Source organism: Pseudophryne corroboree, chromosome 2 (assembly GCF_028390025.1).
Source record: "Pseudophryne corroboree isolate aPseCor3 chromosome 2, aPseCor3.hap2, whole genome shotgun sequence".
Taxonomy (NCBI): domain Eukaryota; kingdom Metazoa; phylum Chordata; class Amphibia; order Anura; family Myobatrachidae; genus Pseudophryne; species Pseudophryne corroboree.
In genome coordinates this window covers 472,075,797-472,099,382 of record NC_086445.1, presented here as the reverse complement: position 1 = coordinate 472,099,382, position 23,586 = coordinate 472,075,797, and the positions used below count along the sequence as shown (strand labels likewise).

At 47.6% G+C, this 23,586-nt stretch overlaps 1 protein-coding gene across 3 annotated transcripts in view; it reads right to left on the bottom strand.

Moving 5' to 3' along the window:
• RFFL (ring finger and FYVE like domain containing E3 ubiquitin protein ligase) overlaps positions 1–23,586 on the bottom strand; it is a 226,003-nt gene that overhangs the window by 72,594 nt on the left and 129,823 nt on the right. For all 3 annotated transcript variants that reach the window (XM_063953833.1, XM_063953832.1, XM_063953830.1), the window contains one exon: positions 9,609–9,950. In XM_063953833.1, the coding sequence (XP_063809903.1) occupies positions 9,609–9,950 (342 nt within the window). The remainder of the gene's footprint in view (positions 1–9,608; positions 9,951–23,586) is intronic.

The following is a 23,586-nucleotide window of genomic DNA, read 5'->3' as shown; positions in this document are numbered from 1 at the left end:
TCTTCCCTGTGTGACTGCTCCCCAGCCTCAAAGGCTGGCATCCGTAGTCACCAGGACCCAGTCCTGTATGCCGAATCTGCGGCCCTCTAACAGATGGGCACTCTGCAACCACCACAGGAGAGACAACCTTGTTCTTGGTGACAGTGTTATCCGCTGATGCATGTGCAGATGCGATCCGGACCATTTGTCCAGCAGATCCCACTGAAATGTCCGTGCATGGAATCTGCCGAATGGAATCGCTTCGTAAGAAGCCACCATCTTTCCCAGGACTCTTGTGCATTGATGTACTGACACAGTTCCTGGTTTTAGGAGGTTCCTGACAAGTTCGGATAACTCCCTTGCTTTCTCCTCCGGGAGAAACACCTTTTTCTGAACCGTGTCCAGAATCATTCCCAGGAACAGCAGACGAGTTGTCGGGGTCAATTGAGATTTTGGAAGATTCAGAATCCACCCGTGTTGCTGAAGCACTACCTGGGTTAGTGCTACACCGACTTCCAGCTGTTCTCTGGACTTTGCCCTTATCAGGAGATCGTCCAAGTAAGGGATAATTAATACGCCTTTTCTTCGTAGAAGAACCATCATTTCGGTCATTACCTTGGTAAAGACCCGAGGGGCCGTGGACAAACCAAACGGCAGCGTTTGAAACTGATAATGACAGTCTTGTATCACGAACCTGAGATACCCTTGGTGTGAGGGGTAAATTGGGACATGCAGATAAGCATCTTTTATGTCCAGGGACACCATGAAGTCCCCTTCTTCCAGATTTGCTATCACTGCTCTGAGTGACTCCATCTTGAACTTGAATTTCTGTATGTACAGGTTCAAGGATTTCAGGTTTAGAATAGGTCTTACCGAACCGTCCGGCTTCGGTACCACAAATAGTGTGGAATAATACCCCTTTCCCTGTTGTAGGAGGGGTACCTTGACTATCACCTGCTGAGAATACAGCTTGTGAATGGCTTCCAAAACCGACGTCCTTTCTGAGGGAGACGTTGGTAAAGCAGACTTTAGGAACCGGCGAGGGGGAGACCTTTCGAACTCCAACATGTAACCCTGAGATATTATCTGCAGGATCCATGGGTCCACTTGTGAGCGAGCCCACTGATTGCTGAAAATCTTGAGTCGACCCCCCACCGCTCCTGAGTCCGCTTGTAAAGCCCCAGCGTCATGCTGATGGCTTTGTAGAACCCGGGGCGGGCTTCTGGTCCTGGGCAGGGGCTGCTTGCTGCCCTCTCTTACCCTTTCCTCTGCCTCGCGGCAGATAAGACTGTCCTTTTGGTCGCTTGTTTTTATAGGAGCGAAAGGACTGCGGCTGAAAAGACGGTGTCTTTTTCTGTTGGGAGGGGGTCTGAGGTAAAAAAGTGGATTTGCCGGCAGTTGCCGTGGCCACCAGGTCCGAAAGACCGACCCCAAATAATTCCTCTCCTTTATATGGCAATACTTCCATATGCCTTTTGGAATCCGCATCACCTGACCACTGTCGCGTCCTTAAACTTCTTCTGGCAGATATGGACATCGCGCTTACTCTTGATGCTAGAGTACAAATATCCCTCTGAGCATCTCGCATATAAAGAAAAGCATCCTTTAATTGCTCTAGAGTCAATAAAATACTGTCCCTATCCGGGGTATCAATATTTTCAGTCAGAGAATCCAACCACACTACCCCAGCACTGCACATCCAGGCTGAGGCTACTGCCGGTCGCAGTATAACACCAGTATGTGTGTATATACTCTTCAGTTTAGTTTCCAGCCTCCTATCTGCTGGATCCTTGAGGGCGGCCGTATCAGGAGACGGCAACGCCACTTGCTTTGATAAACGTGTGAGCGCCTTATCCACCCTAGGGGGTGTTTCCCAGCGCGCCCTAACCTCTGGTGGGAAAGGGTATAATGCCAATAACTTCTTTGAAATTAGCAGTTTTCTATCTGGGTTAACCCACGCTTCGTCACACACGTCATTCAATTCCTCTGATTCTGGAAAAGCTACAGGTAGTTTTTTCACCCCCCACATAATACCCCTTTTTGAGGTACCAGCAGTATCAGAGATCTGCAAAGCCTCCTTCATTGCCGTGATCATATAACGTGTGGCCCTATTGGAAAATACGTTTGTTTCTTCACCGTCGACACTAGATTCATCTGTGTCGGTACCCGTGTCGACTGACTGAGGTAAGGGACGTTTTACAGCCCCTGACGGTGTCTGAGACGCCTGAGCCGGTACTAACTGGTTTTCCGGCCGTCTCATTTCGTCAACTGACTTTTGTAATGTGCTAACATTATCACGTAATTCCATAACTAAAGCCATCCATTCCGGTGTCGACTCCCTAGGGGGTGACATCACCATTACCGGCAATTGCTCTGCCTCCACACCAACATCGTCCTCATACATGTCGACACACACGTACCGACACACAGCAGCCACACAGGGAATGCTCTAATCGAAGACAGGACCCTCTTAGCCCTTTGGGGAGACAGAGGGAGAGTTTGCCAGCACACACCAAAAGCGCTATAAATGTATATAAACAACCCTAGAAGGTGTTGTTTTTGATATAAGCGCTTTTAATATATCAATATCGCCAAATTATGCCCCCCTTCTCTTTGTTACCCTGTTTCTGTAGTGCAGTGCAGGGGAGAGTCCTGGGAGCCTTCCTCACCAGCGGAGCTGAGCAGGAAAATGGCGCTGAGTGCTGAGGAGAATAAGCTCCGCCCCTTTTTCGGCGGGCTTTTCTCCCGGGTTTTAAGAAAACTGGCCTGGGTTAAATACATACATATAGCCTTAATGGCTATATGTGATGTATTTATTTTGCCACTAAAAGGTATTTAATATTGCTGCCCAGGGCGCCCCCAGCAGCGCCCTGCACCCTCCGTGACTGAATCAGTGAGACGTGTAGCAACAATGGCGCACAGCTGCAGTGCTGTGCGCTACCTTCATGAAGACTGAGGAGTCTTCTGCCGCCTGCTTTCCGGACCTCCGTCTTCAGCGTCTGTAAGGGGGATCTGCGGCGCGGCTCCGGGACGAACCCCAGGAGGACCTGTGTTCCGACTCCCTCTGGAGCTAAGTGTCCAGTAGCCTAAGACTCCAATCCATCCTGCACGCAGGTGAGTTGGAAATCTCTCCCCTAAGTCCCTCGATGCAGTGATCCTGTTGCCAGCAGGATTCACTGAGATTTAAACCTAAAAAAACTTTTTCTAAGCAGCTCTTTAGGAGAGCCACCTAGATTGCACCCTTCTCGGACGGGCACAAAAACCTAACTGAGGCTTGGAGGAGGGTCATAGGGGGAGGAGCCAGTACGCACCATGTGATCCTAAAAGCTTTATTTAGATGTGCCCCGTCTCCTGCGGAGCCCGCTATTCCCCATGGTCCTGACGGAGTCCCAGCATCCACTAGGACGTTAGAGAAACCACTGGTAGTTTTTTCTCCCCAAACATAATACCCTTTTTTGTGGTACCTGGGGTAACATCAGAAATGTGCAACACATTTTTCATTGCCTCAATCATTTAACGTGTGGCCCTATTGGAAGTTACATTAGTCTCATCGTCGTCGACACTGGATTCAGTATCCATGTCGACATCTGTGTCTGCCATCTGAGGTAGCGGGCGTTTTAGAGCCCCTGATGGCTTCTGAGACAGCTGGGCAGGCACGAGCTGAGAAGCCGGCAGTCCCACATCTGCTATGTCGTCAAACCTTTTATGTAAGGAGTTGACACTTTCACGTAATTCCTTCCACAAGTCCATCCACTCAGGTGTCGGCCCCGCAGGGGGTGACAACACATTTATCGGCATCTGCTCTGCCTCCACATAAGCCTCCTCATCAAACATGTCGACACAGCCGTACCGACACACCGCACACACACAGGGAATGCTCTGACTAAGGACAGGACCCCACAAAGTCCTTTGGGGAGAGAGAGAGAGAGAGAGAGAGAGAGAGAGAGAGAGAGAGAGAGAGAGAGAGAGAGAGAGAGAGTATGCCAGCACACACCAGAGCGCTATATATACACACAGGGATTAACACTATAACTGAGTGATTTTCCCTTATAGCTGCTTATATGTATACTACTGCGCCTAAATTTAGTGCCCCCCCTCTCTTTTTTACCCTTTGTAGTCTTGAAACTGCAGGGGAGAGCCTGGGAGCGATCCTTCAAGCGGAGCTGTGAGGGAAAAATGGCGCCAGTGTGCTGAGGGAGATAGCTCCGCCCCTTTTCCGGTGGACTTCTCCCGCTTTTTTATAGATATCTGGCAGGGGTATTTTTCACATATATGGCCTCTAGGACTATATTATGTGATTTTTATGCCAGCAAGGTGTTTAATATTGCTGCTCAGGGCGCCCCCCCCCAGCGCCCTGCACCCATCAGTGACCGGAGTGTGAGGTGTGCATGAGGAGCAATGGCGCACAGCTGCAGTGCTGTGCGCTACCTTGTTGAAGACCGAAGTCTTCTGCCGCCGATTTCCAGGACCATCTTCTTGTTTCTGGCTCTGTAAGGGGGACGGCGGCGCGGCTCCGGGACCGGACGATCGAGGTCGGGCACTGTGTTCGATCCCTCTGGAGCTAATGGTGTCCAGTAGCCTAAGAAGCCCAAGCTAGCTGCAAGCAGGTAGGTTCGCTTCTTCTCCCCTTAGTCCCTCGTAGCAGTGAGTCTGTTGCCAGCAGATCTCACTGAAAATAAAAAAAACTAAAATTATACTTTCTTTTCTAGGAGCTCAGGAGAGCCCCTATTGTGCATCCAGCTCAGCCGGGCACAAGATTCTAACTGAGGTCTGGAGGAGGGTCATAGAGGGAGGAGCCAGTGCACACCAGGTAGTCCTAAAGCTTTCTTTAGTTGTGCCCAGTCTCCTGCGGAGCTGCTATTCCCCATGGTCCTTACGGAGTCCCAGCATCCACTTAGGACGTCGGAGAAATATATTTTTCAAGAGGCTATCTACCCTTCTGTCTGTGACATCATTTAGTGAGGTAGATGACAATGGCAAAGCAGATTTATGCACATGTCGCAGTAGATGTGCATCTACTATAGGAGGAACTTCTCTTTTTGAACAATCCACAGCTGGAAAATGGATAATAACAATCCCATTTTTTCGGAATCTTATATTTTTTACTGGGCGTTGCCCAGGGTTCTTCCATCATTTCCGTCAGATACTCTGACGCTGGGAATTCAGTTTTAACTGTTTTTGTTTGTTTAAACACAGGTGCTTTAGATTTTGACACTGTTTTGGCTGATTCAGCCAAAGAGAGAATAGCCTTCATTGCATCAATAAGTTCAGCTACATCCTCAGAGCTGAAACTCTGCGACTGATCATTATACGGAGTATTTGAATATACTGTATCATCATCTGTTGTATCATCTTGTGTAGTCTGTAACAAAGACGTATCTACTTTAGTCTTACCTGTACCCTGGTTAATAGCCTGGTTACTTGTAGAAGCTACTGGAACCAAACCATAGGGAGGGAGCTGCATGTATGGGTTAATAGTGTAACCTATTCCCTGGGGTGGAACTGCAGGAGTTAATCTGTCTGCTATTGAAGACAAAGTCTGCACAAACATACTCCATGGTGGCTCTACTGGTTATTGAACCAATTCCTGCTTTTTACTTTGCTGATAAGCAAAACAGTGTGCACATAACCCCTCATAAGTGACCAACTGGCCTATTCCAATTAACCCTGTTTACAAGATAAACAAGTTTAGGATGTAGGAGTGCCTGATAAATTCTCCTCGTCACTTTTGCCGCTCACAGACATGGTAATAATCGGTTTTTATGACTACACAATTTGTAACTGAAAATCACCTATATATGAATATATAGAAGTGAGATCAATCTGACCACAACCGTGCACCTGAATTGAGGTTCAGAACAGAACTGACAACATATAAAAGTCAGCACACATACTAGCAGTCAGTCACATGTTAAAATATTAGACATTGTCATACGAGAATACAATCAACCATAAAAGTTACTTACATTGTATTTCTGTTTTTAACCAGTTTTTTCAAACATATCATGCAGAAAACAACAGTAATATACAGGCCTCATATGCAATATGTACCAAAAATTAACAATTCATACTAACAAGTAGAGAGAATTTTTAGTACTGTATAACCCATTTCTCCATAGAGTGGGATACAGGGAGACTCACCACACTTCCATATCCATCAATACGCTTGCAAGACGCTGAATGGATTCAGACGCTACTAGTGTACACTGCCGCTCTTGACTGATGAGACACAGACGCTCTTTAATGGACACAGACGCTTATTGAACGATAAGTGTATGCAGACGCTCCTGTCTGCGACCGGGTCTAGGCGGAAAGTCTAGTGTACACCATCGCAGCGTCTAAGCTGCGACCAAGTACCCTCGTGGTAGCGTCTGAGCCGGAAGTGAGGTCATTAGTTCATGGACGGGAGATGCACGGAAACTGGTCATGAACTTGGGGGAGGCGCGGCCAGGAGAGCGTCCAACTCCCCCCGTTGACTTAAACTCTAAGGATCGCGGCCTCACCTAGTCCTGGCGCCTATGATCCCTAAAGCATAGCGCTGTTGCACTTATGAGTGGCGGCGCATCAACCACTGTTTGTAGTCTCCTCCAATACAGTGAAGCTGTGTCCGTCCCCCTAGTAAGAGGAAACCTACTGACTTACATTCTCCCCATGCTCCGGCCACAGCCTGGTTACGTCTGCTGGACCTGCTAGAATCATCTGACACAGACGCCTGTCGAGACAGCACTATACCGCGAAGGTAAGCGTTGTTGCGACCCGGTGGAGAGTTGTTGGAGCGACTCTTTCTAGTATGCGTTTAAGACGCCGTTAAGAAAATTCACTCAAAAAAAAAACAAAAAACAAAAACATAGTAAGACTATAAAAATAAAATAATAAAAGCTTCAGGCTGCTATTTAATCACAGCCCTGTGACCATGGTCCGGCTCCTGCCGCACCAAACAAAAAACCAGCCGGAGAAATGAGGGGTTCAATACCGTGAGCAGAATGGGGATTCCCACTAACGGGATCCAGGTCATCCCCACCCCATCCTCCTGTATATAATCATCTGTATTAGATAGTAGAGCAGGTAAACCACGCTTCTGTGGTCCTGCATGAGAGGGGGAGGGGGGTTGCATCTGCCCTAGCAGCTAAATCAGCAACAGCTTGTTGTAGTAGCCGAGTTTTCTGCACATTAGCAGTGAGCTGGGATGACATATCAGATATCATAATCTTAAGAGACCCTAACCAGTGGGGCTCTGGACACTCTCCTGCAGCCCCTTTACTGATTTGTGAAGATTAACTGCACTATTCACATGAAAGAGAATCAGTAGATATTAAAGAGAATCTAGTGAGACATACACTGCACAGTTTGTGTTTACCCATGTTTCACAGTAAGCACAATAACACATACACACAGACAGTTATAATGCAAGCCTGCCCTACTGTATGTGAGAGGAGACACAGAGAGAGGGAGGACACCAGCACACCCTGAGCTGCACAGCCCCAGTGAGGCTGTCAGCTTCCTAAAATACAGTAAACACTAACACTTTTAGTCCTAAATAGGATCAGGATAGTGTACACAAGCGGCTCTCCCCCTTTGCTACACCCTGTACCAGATATCCAGCGTGGCTGAGGAGCCAGGAAGCGCTGTGTGTGCTGAATGTATATGGCTGCAGTAAGCAGAGGAAGGCGCCAAAACACCTCAGGTCCTGCTCTGAGGTAGCTATGCCCCCTCCAATGGTGCCGGAGTAACATATATATATTATACTGGCAAAGTCTCCTAGTTAGCTTAAAATATCACACAAGTGCTAGTCAAGCCTTTTGTGCCAGCTCTACACGGGGAATCTTAGTGGGATCCCCCCCCCCCCCCCCCCGAGGGGGGCCCTGATTTGTACTCACCACCGAAGTCACCTTCAGACAGCGTTAGGGGTGTGCGGCATGCTGCGGCTGTGACAGCCAAGGCACAGTGCCCCGCTGAACAACAACCCCTCAGGACGGTGGCCCTGCAGCGGGGAAGCAGCTCATCCCAAACTGGGTCCAAAGGCGCATTGGCTCCTTTGGACCCAGTCTATACCCCATCGTACTAGTTTCCCCCAATATCCCCTATGGATGCTTGAGAAACATAGTAATGGCTATCATATCAGAATTAAGCTTAAGGTAAGCCAAACTAGTTTAAAGCTCACCTGCCCACTGTTGTTTAAAAGGAGAGACAGTCATCAAGCATACCTGTTGTAAAACACCTAGGAAGACAGCTGAAACAAGTTAGATTAAATAAGCCTTTCAAAAAGGCCAGTGGGCAGGTGAGCTTTTTTTGGTTAGGTACACCAGTAGACATCAGCTAGCATGTATCATACTAGCACCAGGATTGCAATTGCGCATAACAAATATTCCTTCTTTCTACAAATGATACCATAAACTTTTCTTCTACCACCCATGGAAATAATAGGGACACCCCCCCCCCCCCCCCCATACACTATCAAATTTTACAGGCTCAGCGACAAACTACCATGCAGTTAGTTTGCTCTCCCCCAAGCTTCTATAGCTATCAATAACAGTTATAGCGTAACATTAGCAATCCATTGCTTACTCAAAAACTAGGTTCAGGATCATATATGAAATAGACTAATAAATGAATACTTTATATATTAAAGCTCAATGCTTAATTACAGAAATTATATAAATAAAAAGGGTTACAAATTAAAGAGACAAATATGTTGCAACTTCAAACAAAAAGGAAATACCTTCATGGATTATTCCAGAGAGATCAACAGGCAGTGCAGGTACAGGCTTCAACTTTGAATTGATCCTCAAGTCTGACCCAGAACAAAAAACTTGCATACCTTTAACCTGCCCTCCCATCCAATAGAATGATGTAATGACAAAGTCTCTGATAAGTGGCTGACTAGTTAATTGAATCATTGTCCATCCTAGGACTGCCCACGTAAATTGAAACTTCTGTACAAATAACTGTATATAATGTCCCCTGTGTAATAACTACATAAAATAGGTGATGTTCATAATCATTACTCAAGTTATAATATGGAGTATATATATATAGGACATTGCAGGGAGGTGTGATTGATTATAGTTATATAATTTCTCTGCAACCATAAGGCCTAGTGATTCCTAAATCACACCTAACCTGCATATAGACTTCATATATATATTGAAAGGATTTTGACAACCCCTATCCATTACAGAAAAAACAGTTTTACATCAAAATTAGATAAAATATGGCAAGTATTTGATCTCTGCTTTATGTGCAGTCACATCTGGTGGTTAGAATGCCTGGTACTTGCCCCTGCTGTGTTCACTGTCAGCTCCTCATCTCCAATTAATTTAAAGGCGAGCTTAAAGAGGACTGGTTTACCCAACACCTCCTGATAATCGCATTTTCCTGCCAACAGGCTAACGGATGTACATTTTAATGAATTACACTAGACCACCCTTCAGGCTGAGTAAGATTCACATTCTTATGGAAAAAAAAAAAACTCCTGCGCTCTACAACCACCTTTGATTTTATAACAAAACCTAACAAAAGGCATTCAGATTACCTGCCCTCTGACTTTACCGTTACAAAAAAAAAAAAAAAGTTCAGATATACAGTACTCATTTTAGCAATACAATTTAGAGACAATTTAAATCACTTACACTTGGAATGTCTTGTGCTACATGTATTTGAGTTGAACCAATATTGTCCCACTGGCTGCTGTTATTAGATGAAAAGGGGAGAACAGTATTCACATTTGGATAGGAAACAGGCCTGAGAGACAAAACAAGCTGCACTAGGTCTTCTTTCTCCCGACATAGATCAGTACGTATGTCTCTCATTGACAAATAATCCCGAAGGTCTTTCACTTTGAGCTTCAATAATTCATCACGAGTGAAAAAAGTGGAGCGTATTCTCTGACACAGTTGACAAAGATGTAGACCATCATTTAAGGGTGTTAGGCAAGATCCACAGAAGTTGTTCCTGCAATCCATGCAGGGATTCTAATGAAGAAAGACATTGGTAAGGATTAAAAAAAAAAAAAAAAAAAAATTACGTATAAGCTGTACACATGAATTTAAATGTCATTCAAATAAAATTGTAGGGCAGTGTGCTATGCATAGCAAAACAAGCTATTTTCTCAACAACATAAACCATAGTGTTTACAAAAAGCAGATTAGAAATGACAATGCGGCACTGTTTAATAAAGCTCAGTATGCTCACAAAGTAAGCAGATCACCAAGCAAAGAAATACTCTGTACACAGATGTATGTTTTATTGCAAGAGACAAAAGTTTTTAGGTACAGTAAAATGCAAAGATAAAAACTTTTCTTTAACATTCAACTGGAAATGATCAAACAAAAATTTTCCATTGCCAAAGTTTATGCATTTAAATATAAGGTCAATTCAATTAAATGTTAGTTCACAAAAGCGAACTTACATCATAAAATAAGCGCACCTGCGAGATGGGAAGATTGAACTAGAAGCTATAGTGGGATTCACAACAAGGTCACATGCCTTTTTTTTTTTTTTTTTTACAAAAAAAGATAACTGGCAGAAGTGCATGAAAAAAGTGGGGGACTCATTCTGGACATAAAAAATAAAAATAGGATTTTAATAACCTACTGGTAAATCCTTGTCTTGTAGTCCGTAGATGATACGGGGGTCCACATTAGTACCATGGGGTATAGACTGGTCCACTAGGTGCCTTAGGAACTTTAAGAAACCAATGGTGTGCACTGGCTCCTCCCTCTATGCCCCTCCTACCAGACTTAGTCTAGAAACTGTGCCCGAGGAGAGAGACATACCGTGAAAGGAGGATAGTGGTGAGATTCCGAACCAACACACACACACACACACACACACACACACACACACACACACACACACACACACACCACAAGAGGAAAACCATGCTAACCAAACATGAAACAGGAACAGAAACAGCTGAACCAACATTACTTAACCAAGTAACAGTGCAGAAACGAAGCACTGGGTGGGCGCCCAGTATCCTCTACGGACTAAGAGAGAAGGATTTACCGGTAGGTAATTAAAATCCTATTTTCTCTTATGTCCTAGAGAATACTGGGGTCCACATTAGTACAATGGGGATGTACCAAAGCTCCCAAACCAGGTGGGAGAGTGCTGAGGTTCCTGCAGAACTGATTGGCCTCTGAGGACCTTCAGTTTGGTCAAAGTATCAAACTTTTAGAACTTTGCAAACGTGTTCAAACCAGACCAAGTAGCTGCTCAGCAGAGCTGTAAAGCCGCGACACCCCGCGCAGCCGCCCAGGAAGATCCCACCGACCTAGTCGAGAGGGCATGTACAGATCTAGGAACCAGCAAACCTGCCATAGAGTAAGCATGCTGGATTGTAAGCTTTATCCAGTGAGCAAAAGACTGCTTGGAAGCAGGACATCCAATTTTATTGGGATCATAGAGTACAAACAGAGAGTACGATTTTCTGTGACGAGTTGTCCGTTTGACATAGATTTTCAAGGTACACACAACATCCAGGGACTTTGAAGTGGAAGAGGTGTCAGTAAGCACCGGAACCACAATAGGCTGGTTGTTATGAAACGCAGACACAACCTTTGGAAGAAATTGCTGATGAGTTCTGAGTTTTTCATTTTCATGAAAAATCATATAGGGTCTCTTGTGAGACAACGCCCCCAATTCCGACACACGTCTTGCCGAAGCCAAGGCCAGCAATGTAACGGTCTTCGACGTTTGAAACTTTACATCAACCGCCTGTAAAGGCTCAAACCATTCAGACTGTAGAAACTGCAACACAATGTTGAGATCCCAAGGTGCCGCGGGAGGCACAAAGGGCGGCTGGATGTGCAGAACCCCTTTCAAGAACGTTTGAACCTCAGGGAGGGACGCCAACTGTCTTTGGAAGAAAATGGACAAGGCAGAGATCTGGACCTTTAAGGAACCCAAGTGCAGGCACACATCCACTCCTGACTGCAGAAAAAGAAGAAAACGACCCAGCTGAAATTCCACCGTAGGGAATTTCCTGTTTTCACACCAAGACACATACGTCCTCCAAATCCGGTGGTAATGTTTAGACGTTACCCCTTTTCTGGCTTGGATCAGGGTAGGAATTACCCTGTCCTGAATGCCTTTCCGGGATAAAAATTTGATGCACAACCACCATACCGTCAAACGTAGCTGCGGTAAGTCTTGATAGACGAACGGCCCCTGTTGCAAAAGATCCTCTCGAAGAGGTAGACGCCACGGATCCTCCAGCAGCATGTCCAGGAGATCTGTGTACCAAGCCCTTCTTGACCAATCCGGAGCAATGAGAATTGCTTGAACCGTTTCTCTTTTTATTCTTTTGAGAATTCTTGGGATTAGGGGAAGTGGTGGAAACACATACACCATCTGGTAAACCCATGAAGTCACCAAAGTGTCCATCGCCACTGCCTGTGGGTCTCTCGACCTGGAACAATACCGCTCGAGTTTCTTGTTGAGACGAGAGGCCATCATGTCGATTTGTGGAATTCCCCTCCGACGTGTCACGTGAACACCTCCAGGTGAAGGCCCCACTCTCCTGGGTGGAGGTCGTGTCTGCTGAGGAAGTCTGCTTCCCAGTTGTCGTCGGTCTTCATTCCGGGAGTAGACAATGCCACAGCGTGTCTTTCTGCCCAGAGGAGAATCTGTGTTACCTCTGACATTGCTGCTCTGTGTTCCACCCTGTCGGTTTATGGGGGTCATTCTGACCTGTTCTCACACTAGCTATTTTTTTGCAGCGCTGCGATCAGGTCAAAACTCGACAAAACTGCGCATGCACCGCATTGCGCAGGCGCATCGTACGGGTACAAAGCGGATCAGTGCTGGGCAATGGATTTAACAAAGAATCCATTCGCACAGCCGATTGCAAAAAGACTGACAGGAAGAAGGCGTTTATGGGTGTCAACTGACAGTTTTCTGGGAGTGGTTGGAAAAACGCAGGCGTGTCCAAGCGTTTGCAGGGCGGGTGTCCGATATAAATTCCGGGACCGAACAGGCTGAAGGGATTGCAGCAGATGAGTAAGTTCAGACCTACTCAGAAACTGCACAAAACTCTTTTTTTTGTACCGCTCGGCTGCACAAGCGTTCGCACACTTGCAAAGCGAAAATACACTCTCCCATAGGCGGAGACTATCTGATCGCTCGCTAGCTATTTTTTGCAGCACTGCGAACAACTCGGAATGACCCCCTATGTACGTTACTGCCGTCACATTTTCCTTGGAAGTGTGCCGCCTGGGTGGCTGCTCCCCAACCTCTGAGGCTTGAGTGTTAGCAGAATCCAATTTTGAATCCCAAACCTCGGTCAGGTGAGAAGTCTGGAGCCACCACCGAAGACAAATCTTGGCTTTCGGTACCAGACGAATCCTCTGGTGTATGTGTAAATGCGATCCGGACCAATTGTCCAACAGGTCCAGCTGGAAGGGTCTTGCGTGTAAACCTTCTTTTACGTGCCTCGTAAGCGGCTACCATCTTTCCCAGAAGGCTAATGCAGAGATGCCCCGATATCCGTGTTTGTTTTAGAACATCACGCATCATTGACTGGATCACCACTGCCTTTTTCAATGGAAGGAACACCTTCTGTACCTCCGTATCCAGTATACTCCCCAGGAATGGAAGCCTCCGAGTTGGTTCCAGGTGAGATTTTGGTAGGTTCAGAATCCACCCGTGATCCCGGAGTAGTCGAGTTGAGAGGGCAGTGTCCAATAACCGCTCCCTGGATGATGCTTTTATCAGCAGGTCGACCAGGCATTACCTTGGTGAACACCCTCAGAGCCCTGGAGAGGCCAAAGGGCAGAGTCTAGAACTGGTAGTGACAGTCCTGTAAGGCAAACCTGAGATAAGCATGAGGAGGTGGCCAGATCGGGATATGAAGTTATGCATCCTTGATATCCAGAGACACCAAGAATTCTGCTTCCTCCAGACTCGAGATCACCGCTCTCAGGGACTCCATCTTGAATCTGAACACCCGTAAGTACGGGTTCATTGACTTGAGGTTTAAAATGGGTCTCACTGAACCGTCCGGTTTGGGAACCACAAACAGGTTGGAATAATAACCCCTGGTCCATAGCGGAGGTGGAATTGGAACAATGACCTGAGTCTGCACCAATTTTTGAATTGCATCCTGTAAATTTATACTTGCCTCCTGAGAAGCTGGTAAGTCTGACTTGAAGAATCTGTGAGGTGGGAGTTCCTGAAACTCCCTTCTGTACCCCTGGGTGATGACCTCTTTGATCCAGGGATCCTGGCATGACGTTGCCCATATGTGACTCAAATCTCTTAATCGGGCTCTTACCTGCCTGTCTCCCAGGCAGAGAGGTCCACCGTCATGCTGAAGGCTTTGAGGAAGCAGAACCAGAGTTCTGTTCATGTGAACTTGCAGTTGCTTGTTTTCGGTGTTTACCTCTATTGCCTTTGAAGGCTGTAGAACCACCCTTGGCTTTATGTTTGAATTTTGATGTCCGAAAGGACTGCTGAGTCAAAGCAGAGTAGGTCTTCCTAGCTGGTGGGGTTGCGGAAGGTAGATCTGTAGACTTACCCGCCGTAGCCTTGGATATCCACGTATCCAGTTCGTCACCAAACACGGCCTCGCCTGTGAAAGGTAGGCTTTCCACACCCTTTCTGGAATCCGCATCCGATGTCCACTGATGTAGCCATAGGCCCCTGCATTGAGCAATCCAATTTCTTTTATGGCTTCCACCATAAAATTTGCGTAATGGCGTGCGGTCTTCACGTTTTTTTTATACTGGCTGAGGTATGCATGGTGCTTAACAGTGGGTTAGAACCCATGTAAGCTAGTTTGCCAGTGTGGATAATGTAAGTAGTGGCTCAGCACGCCCCTCACAGCGGAACACACGCACACAGCATGTCATCCTGAGCCCTGGAGCGCAGCCTGCCTGTCAGCGTTGTGCTCCACACCCTTATGCCGCCATTTCAGTCAGTGACCCGCTAACCGGGACACCGGACACCTACTCACCACCCTTCTTACTTCTGGCTCTGTTAGGGGTGGCGGCGTGCTGCGGGCCCGTACGCTCGCCGTGGTGGGGCTTGCGAATAGGACCCTCAGGAGCTCAGTGCCCTGTCAGCGGTGAACGGGACCATTAACCCTGGAGGAGGTTGGGCCCTTCCTACCACTAAGTCCCACGAAGCAGACAGGCTGTTGCCAAACAGCATAGTCTGAAAATAACAAACAGAAAAAAAAATAAGAATTTACTTACCGATAATTCTATTTCTCGGAGTCCGTAGTGGATGCTGGGGTTCCTGAAAGGACCATGGGGAATAGCGGCTCCGCAGGAGACAGGGCACAAAAAAGTAAAGCTTTACTAGGTCAGGTGGTGTGCACTGGCTCCTCCCCCCATGACCCTCCTCCAGACTCCAGTTAGGTACTGTGCCCGGACGAGCATACACAATAAGGGAGGCATTTTGAATCCCGGGTAAGACTCATACCAGCCACACCAATCACACCGTACAACTTGTGATCTAAACCCAGTTAACAGTATGACAACAGAAAGGGCCTCTTAAAGATGGCTCCTTAACAATAACCCGAATTAGTTAACAATAACTATGTACAAGTATTGCAGATAATCCGCACTTGGGATGGGCGCCCAGCATCCACTACGGACTCCGAGAAATAGAATTATCGGTAAGTAAATTCTTATTTTCTCTATCGTCCTAAGTGGATGCTGGGGTTCCTGAAAGGACCATGGGGATTATACCAAAGCTCCCAAACGGGCGGGAGAGTGCGGATGACTCTGCAGCACCGAATGAGAGAACTCCAGGTCCTCCTTTGCCAGGGTATCAAATTTGTAAAATTTTACAAACGTGTTCTCCCCCGACCACGTAGCTGCTCGGCAGAGTTGTAATGCCGAGACCCCTCGGGCAGCCGCCCAAGATGAGCCCACCTTCCTTGTGGAGTGGGCTTTTACAGTTTTAGGCTGTGGCAGGCCTGCCACAGAATGTGCAAGTTGAATTGTGTTACAAATCCAACGAGCAATCGACTGCTTAGAAGCAGGTGCGCCCAACTTGTTGGGTGCATACAATATAAACAGCGAGTCAGATTTTCTGACTCCAGCCGTCCTTGTAATGTATATTTTTAAGGCTCTGACAACGTCCAACAACTTGGAGTCCTCCAAGTCGCTAGTGGCCGCAGGCACCACAATAGGTTGGTTCAGATGAAATGCTGATACCACTTTAGGGAGAAAATGCGGACGAGTCCGCAGTTCTGCCCTATCCGAATGGAAGATTAGATAAGGACTTTTATAAGATAAAGCCGCCAATTCAGATACTCTCCTGGCAGAGGCCAGGGCTAGTAACATAGTCACTTTCAATGTGAGATATTTCAAATCCACCTTTTTCAATGGTTCAAACCAATGGGATTTGAGGAAATCTAAAACTACATTTAGATCCCACGGTGCCACCGGAGGCACCACAGGAGGCTGTATATGCAGTACTCCCTTGACAAAAGTCTGGACCTCAGGGACAGAGGCCAATTCTTTTTGGAAGAATATTGACAGGGCCGAAATTTGAACCTTAATGGATCCCAATTTGAGACCCATAGATAATCCTGATTGCAGGAAATGTAGGAAACGACCCAGTTGGAATTCCTCCGTCGGAACCCTCCGATCCTCGCACCACGCTACATATTTTCGCCAAATGCGGTGATAATGTTTCACGGTGACTTCCTTCCGTGCCTTAATCAAGGTAGGAATGACTTCTTCTGGAATGCCTTTCCCTTTTAGGATCTGGCGTTCAACCGCCATGCCGTCAAACGCAGCCGCGGTAAGTCTTGAAAAAGACAGGGACCCTGCTGTAGCAGGTCCCTTCTCAGAGGTAGAGGCCACGGTTCGTCCGTGAGCATCTCTTGAAGTTCCGGATACCAAGTCCTTCTCGGCCAATCCGGAACCACTAGTATTGTTCTTACTCTTCTTTGCCGTATGATCTTCAATACCTTTGGTATGAGCGGCAGAGGAGGAAACACATACACTGACTGGTACACCCAAGGAGTTACCAGTGCGTCCACAGCTATTGCCTGTGGATCTCTTGACCTGGCGCAATATTTGTCCAGTTTCTTGTTGAGGCGAGACGCCATCATGTCTACAATTGGTCTTTCCCAACGGTCTATTAACATGTTGAAGACTTCTGGATGTAGACCCCACTCTCCCGGATGAAGATCGTGTCTGCTGAGGAAGTCTGCTTCCCAGTTGTCCACGCCCGGGATGAACACTGCTGACAGTGCTATCACGTGATTCTCCGCCCAGCGAAGAATCTTGGCAGCTTCTGCCATTGCACTCCTGCTTCTTGTGCCGCCCTGCCTGTTTACATGGGCGACCGCCGTGATGTTGTCCGACTGAATCAACACCGGCTTTCCTTGCAGGAGAAGTTCCGCCTGGCTTAGAGCATTGTAGATTGCTCTTAGTTCCAGAATGTTTATGTGAAGAGACTTTTCCAGACTCGTCCATACTCCCTGGAAGTTTCTTCCTTGTGTGACTGCTCCCCAGCCTCTCAGGCTGGCGTCCGTGGTCACCAGGATCCAATCCTGAATGCCGAATCTGCGGCCTTCTAATAGGTGAGCCTTCTGCAACCACCACAGAAGTGACACCCTTGTCTTTGGTGACAGGGTTATTCGCAGGTGCATCTGCAGATGCGACCCTGACCATTTGTCCAACAGATCCCTTTGGAATATTCTTGCATGGAATCTGCCGAATGGAATTGCTTCGTAAGAAGCCACCATTTTTCCCAGGACTCTTGTGCATTGATGTACTGACACTTTTCCTGGTTTTAGGAGGTTCCTGACCAGATCGGATAACTCCTTGGCTTTTTCCTCTGGAAGGAAAACCTTTTTCTGAACCGTGTCCAGAATCATTCCTAGGAACAGCAGACGAGTTGTCGGGATTAAATGGGATTTTGGAATATTCAGAATCCACCCGTGTTGTCTTAGCACCTCTTGAGATAGTGCTAAAGCTGTCTCCAGCTGTTCTCTGGACCTTGCCCTTATTAGGAGATCGTCCAAGTATGGGATAACTAATACGCCTTTTCTTCGAAGAAGAATCATCATCTCGGCCATTACCTTGGTAAAGACCCGAGGCGCCGTGGACAATCCGAACGGCAGCGTCTGAAACTGATAGTGACAGTTTTGAACAATGAACCTGAGGTACCCCTGGTGTGCGGGGTAAATCGGAACGTGTAGATACGCATCCTTGATGTCCAAGGATACCATAAAGTCCCCTTCTTCCAGGTTCGCTATCACTGCTCTGAGTGACTCCATCTTGAACTTGAACTTTTTTATGTAGAGGTTCAAGGACTTCAGATTTAGAATAGGCCTTACCGAGCCATCCGGCTTCGGTACCACAAATAGAGTGGAATAATACCCCTTTCCTTGTTGTAATAGGGGTACTTTGACTATCACCTGCTGAGCGTACAGCTTGTGAATGGCTTCCAACACCCTCTCCCTTTCGGAAGAGACGGTTGGTAAGGCAGACTTCAGGAAACGATGAGGAGGATCCGTCTCTAATTCCAACCTGTACCCCTGAGATATTATCTGCAGGATCCAGGGGTCTACCTGCGAGTGAGCCCACTGCGCGCTGTAATTTTTGAGACGGCCCCCCACTGTCCCCGAGTCCGCTTGAGAGGCCCCAGCGTCATGCTGAGGTTTTTGCAGGAGCCGGGGAGGGCTTCTGTTCCTGGGAAGGAGCTGCCTGTTGGTGTCTCTTCCCTCTTCCTCTGCCTCGTGGCAGGTACGACAAGCCCTTTGCTCTCTTATTTTTGTAGGAGCGAAAAGGCTGCGGTTGAAAGGTCGGTGCCTTTCTCTGTTGGGGAGTGACTTGAGGTAAAAAAGTGGATTTCCCGGCAGTAGCCGTGGCCACCAAGTCTGATAGACCAACTCCAAATAACTCCTCCCCTTTATACGGCAAAACCTCCATGTGACGTTTTGAATCCGCATCGCCTGTCCACTGTCGTGTCCATAAGGCTCTTCTGGCTGAAATGGACATAGCACTCACCCGAGATGCCAGTGTGCAAATATCCCTCTGTGCATCACGCATATAGATAAATGCATCCTTTATTTGTTCTAACGACAGTAAAACATTGTCCCTATCTAGGGTATCAATATTTTCAATCAGGGATTCTGACCAAACTACTCCAGCACTGCACATCCAGGCAGTTGCTATAGCTGGTCGTAGTATAACACCTGCATGTGTGTATATATTCTTTTGAATAACTTCCATCTTTCTATCTGATGGATCCTTAAGTGCGGCCGTCTCAGGAGAGGGTAACGCCACTTGTTTGGATAAGCGTGTGAGCGCCTTGTCCACCTTAGGGGGTGTTTCCCAGCGCGCCCTAACCTCTGGCGGGAAAGGGTATAATGCCAATAACTTTTTTGAAATTATCAACTTTTTATCAGGAGCAACCCACGCTTCATCACACACGTCATTTAATTCTTCTGATTCAGGAAAAACTGTTTGTAGTTTTTTCACACCATACATAATACCCTGTTTTACGGTATCTGTAGTATCAGCTAAATGTAACGTCTCCTTCATTGCCAAAATCATATAACGTGTGGCCCTACTGGAAAATACGTTTGAATTTCTACCGTCGTCACTGGAATCAGTGCCCGTGTCTGGGTCTGTGTCGACCGACTGAGGCAAAGGGCGTTTTACAGCCCCTGACGGTGTTTGAGGCGCCTGGACAGGCATTAATTGATTGTCCGGCCGCCTCATGTCCTCAACTGACTGTTTAAGGGAAGATAAACCATCACGTAATTCCACAAATAAAGGCATCCATTCTGGTGTCGACCCCCTGGGGGGTGACATCTGCATATTTGGCAATTGCTCCGCCTCCACACCAATATCGTCCTCATACATGTCGACACCACGTACCGACACACACCGCAAACTCACAGGGAATGCTCTAATGAAGACAGGACCCACTAGCCCTTTTGGGGAGACAGAGGGAGAGTCTGCCAGCACACACCACAAAGCGCTATATATACAAGGGATATCCTTATATTAAGTGCTCCCTTATAGCTGCTTTAATATATATATATATAGCCATTAATGTGCCCCCCCTCTCTGTTTTACCCTGTTTCTGTAGTGCAGTGCAGGGGAGAGACCTGGGAGCCGTTCTGACCAGCGGAGCTGTGACAGAAAATGGCGCCGTGTGCTGAGGAGATAGGCCCCGCCCCTTTTTCGGCGGGTTCTTCTCCCGCTATTTTTCCAGTCAGGCAGGGGTTAAATATCTCCATATAGCCCCTATGGGCTATATGTGAGGTATTTTTAGCCTTGTATAAGGTTTATATTTGCCTCTCAGAGCGCCCCCCCCCAGCGCTCTGCACCCTCAGTGACTGCCCAGTGAAGTGTGCTGAGAGGAAAATGGCGCACAGCTGCAGTGCTGTGCGCTACCTTATGAAGACTGAGGAGTCTTCAGCCGCCGGTTTCCGGACCTCTTCACGCTTCAGCATCTGCAAGGGGGTCGGCGGCGCGGCTCCGGGACCGGACTCCACGGCTGGGCCTGTGTTCGATCCCTCTGGAGCTAATGGTGTCCAGTAGCCAAGCAGCAAATCCACTCTGCATGCAGGTGAGTTTACTACTTTCCCCCTAAGTCCCACGTTGCAGTGATCCTGTTGCCAGCAGGACTCACTGTAAAGAAAAAAACCTAAACTAAACTTTCTCTAAGCAGCTCTTTAGGAGAGCCACCTAGATTGCACCCTTCTCGTTCGGGCACAAAATCTAACTGGAGTCTGGAGGAGGGTCATGGGGGGAGGAGCCAGTGCACACCACCTGACCTAGTAAAGCTTTACTTTTTTGTGCCCTGTCTCCTGCGGAGCCGCTATTCCCCATGGTCCTTTCAGGAACCCCAGCATCCACTTAGGACGATAGAGAAATTAAAATGTAGAAAACGCTTCAGGAGCTTCCCTGAACATGACTGGGTCCTCTGGGCACATTTTCTTAACTGAGTCTGGTAGGAGGGGCATAGAGGAAGGAGCCAGTGCACACTAATGATATCTTAAAGTGCCCAAGGCTCCTAGTGGACCAGGCTATACCCCATGGTACTAATGTGGACCGCAGTATCCTCTAAGACGTAAGAGAAAATGGCAACCGATATAGTATGACCATAAAGAAAGCTGTTTAGTGACCATAAGGAAAGTACTGGAGGTTTTTAAAAAGTGTAAATTACTGATTTTGCCGTTTTTATTAATAAGCAAGTGTTTTTCAGCAACTGTAAGCCTTTACAATATTTTGGGGTACAGGAAAATGTGTTTAATGTGATTTTTTTTTTAAAAGCTGAGTAAATAAGATTTTAAACCTACCGGTAAATCTTTTTCTCGTAGTCCGTAGAGGATGCTGGGGACTCCGTAAGGACCATGGGGATAGACGGGCTCCGCAGGAGACATGGTCACTTTAAGAAAGACTTTAGGTATGGGTGTGCACTGGCTCCTCCCTCTATGCCCCTGCTCCAGACCTCAGTTAGAGAAACTGTGCCCAGAGGAGACGGACAGTACGAGGAAAGGATTTTTGTTAAACCAAGGGCAAGATTCATACCAGCCCACACCATTCACACCGTATAACTTGTGATAAACTAACCAGTTAACAGGATGAACAAAACAACATAGCATCAGTCGGAGACCGATGAAAACTATAACATAACCCTTATGTAAGCAAAACTATATACAAGTCTTGCAGAAGTAGTCCGCACTTGGGACGGGCGCCCAGCATCCTCTACGGACTACGAGAAAAAGATTTACCGGTAGGTTTAAAATCTTATTTTCTCCTACGTGCTAGAGGATGCTGGGGACTCCGTAAGGACCATGGGGATTATACCAAAGCTCCCAAACGGGCGGGAGAGTGCGGATGACTCTGCAGCACAGATTGAGCAAACAGGAGGTCCTCCTCAGCCAGGGTATCAAACTTATAGAACTTTGCAAAGGTGTTTGAACCCGACCAAGGAGCAACTCGGCACAGCTGTAGTGCAGAGACCCCTCGGGCAGCCGCCCAAGACGAGCCCACCTTCCTAGTGGAATGGGTCTTGACCGATTTTGGTAACGGCAATCCAGCCGTCGCATGTGCCTGCTGAATCGTGTTACAGATCCAGCGAGCAATAGTCTGCTTTGTAGCAGGAGCGCCAACCTTGTTGGCTGCATACAGGACAAACAGTGCTTCTGTTTTTCTGACTCTAGCCGTTCTGGCCACGTAAATTTTCAAAGCCCTGACTACATCAAGGGACTCGGAATCCTCAAAGTCTCGTGTAGCCACAGGCACCACAATAGGTTGGTTCGTATGAAAAGATGACACCACTTTAGGCAAAAATTGAGGACGGGTCCGCAATTCCGCTCTATCCATATGGAAAACTAGATAAGGGCTTTTATGAGACAAAGCCGCCAATTCAGACACTCGCCTAGCCGAAGCCAAGGCTAACATGACCACTTTCCAAGTGAGATATTTTAACTCCACCGTTTTAAGTGGTTCAAACCAGTGCGACTTAAGGAAACTCAACACCACATTAAGGTCCCAAGGCGCCACCGGAGGTACAAAAGGAGGCTGAATATGCAGCACTCCCTTCACAAAAGTCTGTACTTCTGCTAGAGAAGCCAATTCTTTTTGAAAGAAAATGGATAAGGCCGAAATCTGAACCTTAATGGAGCCTAATTTTAGGCCCAAATTCACTCCAGCCTGTAGGAAGTGAAGGAAACGTCCCAGATGGAATTCTTCCGTAGGAGCATTCCTGGCCTCACACCAAGAAACATATTTTCGCCATATACGGTGATAATGTTTAGCTGTCACGTCCTTCCTAGCCTTTATCAGAGAAGGAATGACCTCATCCGGAATGCCCTTTTCCGCTAGGATCCGGCGTTCAACCGCCATGCTGCCAAACGCAGCCGCGGTAAGTCTTGGAACAGACAGGGCCCCTGTTGCAACAGGTCCTGTCTTGGAGGAAGAGGCCACGGATCTTCTGTGAGCATCTCCTGCAGATCCGGATACCAAGCCCTTCGTGGCCAATCTGGAGCAATGAGAATTGTCTGTACTCCTCCTTTTCTTATTATTCTCAACACCTTTGGGATGAGAGGAAGAGGAGGAAACACATAGACCGACTGGAACACCCACGGTGTCACTAGTGCGTCCACAGCTACCGCCTGAGGGTCTCTTGACCTGGCGCAATACCTCTGTAGCTTTTTGTTGAGGCGGGACGCCATCATGTCTATCTGGGGCAGTCCCCACTGACTTGCAATCTGTGCGAAGACTTCCTGATGAAGTCCCCATTCTCCTGGATGCAGGTCGTGTCTGCTGAGGAAGTCTGCTTCCCAATTGTCCACTCCCGGAATGGGTGTAGTACGGGTGACCGGCGGTCTCCTGACCGCCGGTCACCTTACCGACGCCGGGATCCCGGCAGCATACCGACGCCGGGATCCCGGCGGGGAAGGGCGAGTGCAGCAAGCCCCTTGCGGACTCGCTGCGGGCTCGGTGGCGACCTGCGGTCGCCACGGGTTCTATTCCCACTCTATGGGTGTCGTGGACACCCACGAGTGGAAATAGTCCCTGTTGGTCGGCATGCCGACCATCGGGATAGTGAGCCGTCGGGCTCACGGAGGAGGTCATGTGACTGTCGGTCAGCCGACCGGCGGTCACATGACTACCA